Source organism: Hyla sarda, chromosome 1 (assembly GCF_029499605.1).
Source record: "Hyla sarda isolate aHylSar1 chromosome 1, aHylSar1.hap1, whole genome shotgun sequence".
In the NCBI taxonomy this organism is placed as follows: domain Eukaryota; kingdom Metazoa; phylum Chordata; class Amphibia; order Anura; family Hylidae; genus Hyla; species Hyla sarda.
Window position 1 is genome coordinate 150723669 of NC_079189.1, and position 6000 is coordinate 150729668.

The 6000-nt window shown below is 39.5% G+C and overlaps 1 protein-coding gene across 8 annotated transcripts in view; it reads left to right on the plus strand.

Annotated features, from left to right (window-relative positions):
• ANAPC10 (anaphase promoting complex subunit 10) overlaps positions 1 to 4836 on the plus strand; it is a 110610-nt gene extending 105774 nt beyond the window's left edge. For 7 of the 8 annotated variants that reach the window (XM_056562878.1, XM_056562875.1, XM_056562873.1 and 4 more), the window contains one exon: positions 4517 to 4836. In XM_056562878.1, coding sequence (XP_056418853.1) covers positions 4517 to 4747 — 231 coding nt within the window. In that variant the 3' untranslated portion in view covers positions 4748 to 4836. The remainder of the gene's footprint in view (positions 1 to 4516) is intronic. The other variant, XR_008890446.1, reaches the window with a different exon arrangement.
• Positions 4837 to 6000: the final 1164 nt, after the last annotated feature.

Below are 6000 nucleotides of genomic sequence, written 5' to 3' on the forward strand. Positions count from 1 at the left end.
AAAGACCGACAATACCACATCATGGTCTGACCATGACATGGGAACATGACGGGATTAAACTAGCCGAGGGACTGTTGCAGCATTAACCAGTATCCAATCTATCCTCGTATAGTGACGCTGGACCGGGGAATAATATGTGTAACCTCTACTGGTTCCATTATGTTACCTCCAAGTATCCACTAGAGAGTGTGCAGTAAACAGGCTAGAAAGCAGGCGTTGTTGAGTCCCCAACCTACGAAACTGAACCGTATTAGAACGGTCCAGCTTGCCATTGTACACAAAATTAAAGTCACCAGCCCATATCAAAGTTTCATATGTCAGGGAGTCAAGAACGGTACACATGTCCCTAAAGAATAAAATAGGATTATCAGTGGGGGCATAGGTATTCACAAGGCATACATTCTTCCCGTATAAAGAGCCCGAAATAATCAAATAACGACCCTCAGGATCGCTCCTTGCGTCTAAAACCTCAAGTGGGAGGGAGTTGTGTAAAATGCAGCAACTCCCCTACACTTGCTGGTGAAGGACGCTCTATACACTCTCATAAAGGACTTGTGGATAAAATTAGGGTAACAGGACATAGTAAAGTGAGATTCTTGTACACAAACATTATCGGGCTTAAGGCGAGAATAAGCCTGGAAGGCCATCTTCCGTTTGGTGGGGGAGTTAAAACCCCTCACGTTATGTGAAATTACTCTACACATAATGGCCAGAACAAAAAGCGCAGAAGATTAGCAAGAAAGGGTGAGTTTCCGCCCCCCCTGTATACTTTACATAAGGCGACGACCAATCCAGCAACATCTCCATCAGCATAATATAAAGACGCTGATAGAGAGCCTCCTAAAACAAAAAAAATAAACAGAAACAAAATAAAACAAATGAAAACATAACTGTACTCAGGAAAGATGGTCCAAGGTACTACCCGAACCATCGTACTTCCTTTACCCCAGCCGGGGTAGATGAGGCACATCAATCCACTGTGCGTCTAGCCAGCCAGATGGAGGATCCAGATAGAGGCTCCAAACCAGAAAAAGAGGAGAGAGGTGAGTAAGTGCAGGGGTAGAGACCAAGAGAGAGGGAGAGCCAAGAAGGCAAACAGGAAGAATGTAGAGCAAAGAGCACAGTAAGACTGAGGAAAAAGGAGGAGAGGGAAAAGCAGCAATGTTGAAGGAGATGGAAAGGATGATAGAAGATAATTGGAAGAAGAGTCCAGGCACAATAGGTCCAAGCAGCGTGGCCCAGAACTTATATGTAGATAACGGCAAAAGCCATGGATAGCAGGTTGCATAGATAAGTCCCCAGGTTCTCAGTCCTACACACGGTGAAACACTCCCACCTCAAACTCACCCACCTCGGCCGCTCGCTGGGGACAGAGGAGGACAGCCGTCAGCCTATCACCGGCCGGAGCGATGTCCCGCCCCGGCTAATGATAGGCTGAGCCCACTGTCATGTAAGAAGCTGGCTTCTTACATGAGTGGGCTCAGCCTATCACTGGCTATCACGCCCCCTCCCGTAGGCTTGCACTGAGGGGCGGAGCGTGACATCACACGGGGGCGGGGGCGTGACGTCCTGCGGTCGACCGTAATCAGACCCGGAGCGAACACGCTCCGGGGACTGATTACAAACGGGGTGCCACGTGCTGCGGGACTCCTGCGATCAGGCATCTTATCCCCTATCCTTTAGATAGGGGATAAGATGTGTAAGCACCGGAGTACCCCTTTAACCCCTTAAGGACCCGGGGTTTTTGCATTTTCGTTTTTTCCTCCTTACCTTTAAAAAATCATAACTCTTTCAATCTTTCACCTAAAAATCCATATGATGGCTTATTTTTTGCACCACCAATTCTACTTTGTAATGACATCAGTCATTTTACCCAAAAATCTACGTCGAAACGGGAAAAAAAATCAATGTGAGACAAAATAAAAAAAAAAAAACGCAATTTTGTAACTTTTGGGGGCTTCCGTTTCTGCACAGTACATTTTTCGGTAAAAATGACACCTTATGTAGGTTTGATTTTGTCGTACTTCTGGAAAAAATCAAAACTACATGCAGGAAAATTTATACGTTTAAAATTGTCATCTTCTGACCCCTATAACTTTTTTATTTTTCCACGTATGGGGCGGTATGAGGGCTCATTTTTTGCGCCGTGATGTGAAGTTTTTAGCGGTACCATTTTTGCATTGATAAAACTTATTGATCGCTTTTTATTCATTTTTTCATGATATAAAAAGTGCCCAAAAATGCACTATTTTGGACTTTGGAATTTTTTTGCGGGCACGCCATTGACCGTGCGGTTTAATTAATGATATATTTGTACAATTCGGACATTTCCGCACGTGGCGATACCACGTATGTTTATTTTTATTTACACCGGTTTTTTTTTTTGTTGTTTTTTTTTATGGGAAAAGGGGGGTGATTCAAACTTTTAATAGGGGAGGGGTTAAATGATCTTTATTCACTTTTTTTTTTTCAGTGTTATAGCTCCCATAGGGACCTATAAGGCTAGGTTCACACTGCAGAATTTCTGGGCAGAATTTCTGCCGGAGATCGAGCCAGCGGCACTAGGACCGAGCAGACTGCATTGCTGCCCCCATAGACTGCAATGCATTTCTGGGTGGATCTTTTGGGAGATCTGCTCAGAAATGCATTGCCATCTATGGCGACGGCAATGTAGTTTGCGCGGTCCTAGTGCCGGCGGAAATTCTGCCCAGAAATTCCACAGTGTGAACCTAGCCTAACACTGCACACACTGATCTTTCACATTGATCACTGGTTTCTTATAAGAAACCAGTGATCGATGATTCTGCCGCTTGACTGCTCATGCCTGGATCTCAGGCACTGAGCAGTCATTCGGCGATCGGACAGTGAGGAGGCAGGTAGGGACTCTCCGGCGATCGGACAGTGAGGAGGCAGGTAGGGACTCTCCAGCTGTCCTGTAAGCTGTTTGGGATGCCGCGATTTCACCGCGGCTATCCCGAACAGCTCCCTGAGCTAACCGGCATGGTTTCACTTTCATTTTAGACGCGACATTCATAGGGTTAATAGCGCACGGCAGCACGATCAATGCCGCGCGCTATTAGCCAAGGGTCACGGCCGTTGTTAGAGGCTGGACCCGACCCGCTATGACCGCTACATCAGGACTCGAGGTTTTTCCTCCTCACCTTTTAAAAATCATAACTCTTTCAGTTTTCCACCTACAGACCCATATGAGGGCTTGTTTTATGCGATACCAATTTTACTTTGTAATGACTTCAGTCCTTTTACCAAAAAATCTACAACAAAACCCCAAAAATGATTTGTGAGACAAAATTAGTAAAAAAAAAAAAAAAAAAAGCCATTTTGTAAATTATGCGGGCTTCCGTTTCTACGCAGTGCACCTTTAGGTACAAATTACACCTTATTCATGTTCTGTAGGTCCATATGATTAAAATTATACCCAATTATAAATATAGGTTTGATTTTGTTTTACTACTGTCAAAAAATAACTTTTTGCACGAAAACTAGTACGTTTAAAAATGTCCTCTTCTGACCCCCATAACTTTTTTTTTTTCCACATACGGGGCGGTAAGAGGGCAAATCTTTTTTGTGCCGTGATCTGAAGTTTTTATCTGTACCATTTTTGTTTTGATGGGACTTTTCAATCTCTTATTATACATTTAAAAAAAAATTAGCTTGTGACCCCGTGTCATAGCAGGGGAGCATGCGCAGGGCGTACAGGTACCCCCTGCGTCCTTAACAGGTTAAGCAATAGGTTATATTCTAATGACCCATTGGCGGAGATTTAAGTTGACCAGTTGTTCATAATAACCAATCAGCTTGCATCTTTAATTTTTCAGAGGCCTTGTTAAGAATGTAAAAGGCGATCTGATTGGTTGCTATGGGCAACTGGTCAATTTTGCCTCTCCACAGGTTTTGATAAATCTCCCCTTCCTTTTTAACAGCTATGCTGGTAAATATTTGCGACCTCAGCTTAGCAAGTTTACTGTACTAGGACTATATTTCTTTACCAAAAACTGGCAAAAATACACAATCATTAATTAGAACAATTCTACAGCACAGTGGCCCTGTAGGATAGTCAGCACTGTATTGTAATTTCATATATAGACTATACACCCAATGGAAGAAAATAAAACAGTGACTATTAGAAAATATACAAAAATGAATCTTTATTAGACAAACCAATAAAAAAAGGATAATATCATGCATTTCATAAAAAGAGCATAATCGCCTATTATCACTTTTATCTCCTTAGTCCTATGTGATATAACAAATCTCCTTGGTGTTTTAAAGTGTAGTTATGGGTCTGAAATAAATGAAATAGTTTTTGAGTCCAAACTGTATGGTAAATGGCCCCTTAGAATGACAAATGGTATCAACATTTAGTTAACTTCAGATTTCTTATTTTTATTGCATCTATATTTTCTTGTTCATTTGCAATAATTTCTAATGTTATTTCGCATAGAAAATGTTTCATTTGATGTGTTTATAACTGATGTGTTTTTTGTTTATATTGTAGCAACTAGAGTTGGTGGAGCCCAGCGGCTGGATTCATGTGCCCTTAACAGATGCGCATAAAAGACCGATCCGAACTTTCATGATCCAGATAGCAGTTTTAGCAAATCATCAGAATGGAAGAGATACTCATATGCGACAGATAAAAGTATTTACACCAGTGGAAGAAAGTTCTATAGGCAAATTCCCCAGATGCACAACTATTGATTTTATGATGCATCGTTTCATCAGGTGAACTAACCAAGATCCAATAAATAGTTGGCATTGACATGTTCCTAGATGGACACTTTTATTTTTATTTTTTATTGTTGTAGTAAAGTATAATTTTATTCCTCCAAGTTTTTAGTAGATTTCAAGCCATTTTATTTGAACAGGGAAAAGTATCCAGGAAAAGTATAATACATTTTGTCCTCTGATAGTTAATTGTGATTTTCATATCCTTTTTTTTTGTGTCTTGGCTTTTTAAAGTTCACAATTTTACGAGCAAGTAAGTCAGTTACAGATGTTAATTTCTTTTCCAACTGAATACCTCTAGAATCTATCTTCATGCCAAATCGGTAGACTTTGATTTTTATCTCCCTTTATTTGGTAACACACTTTAAATAAGACCTTATTTTAGTTAACACCTTGTGACTGACTAGTGAGCAATTATGCTAAATGTAATGTTGGCAGATATTTTTTTTTATTAATTTGTAAATTTGTTACAATTTTTGCTTTAAAAATCTTTTAGGCCCTGTTCAGACTAGCGTTATGGAATCTGTTTATAATGGTGCCATGACTGGTACAACGGATCTTTTCAAATGAATCATGAAGGATGACATTGAATTATTACAGTATCTGGTTTTCCTCATTGGTTTTGGTGAAGATACTGCTATGCACTGCAGACTGTGCTATTTCTACCTTCAAACATAACAGAAATCTTGACAGAAACAGCATAACCAAGTGTGAACAGAGCCCTAAATGAACACTTTTAGTTACCTATTCATAAATATAAATTGAAATGCACTATTAAGGTGTTGGAAGTATATATATTTAGTTGTTGGAAATATATATTGAGATGTCAACTTGATCGCCATCATTTACTTCTTTGTATTTGTTTTGAAAACACATTTGCCATCTTTATGGCCTGCTTTATGTTTCAAACCTAGAAATATATATTTTTAATCTTTGTGCCGAACATGATTTACTCTCTCTTATTTGTAACTGTGACTACTTTTATCTATGTTTCTCATCTGATATTTAAATATGTTCCATGATTCATCGTTAGACCCTGTTTATTTTTTTCTTTTAATTTTTATTAATAAACTATTATTCACAATAGTCTTTTTACACACGTTTTATTTTTTATATTAGGGGTTTATATTACATACCATAATAATAATACGTTTGTGGAACAGTCAAGAGAAAAAAATATATAACATTTTGCTCACTTGTTGTTGTTTGATTATAAAACTTTTATTATGGCAGTGTTTATTGACAGATGTTTCA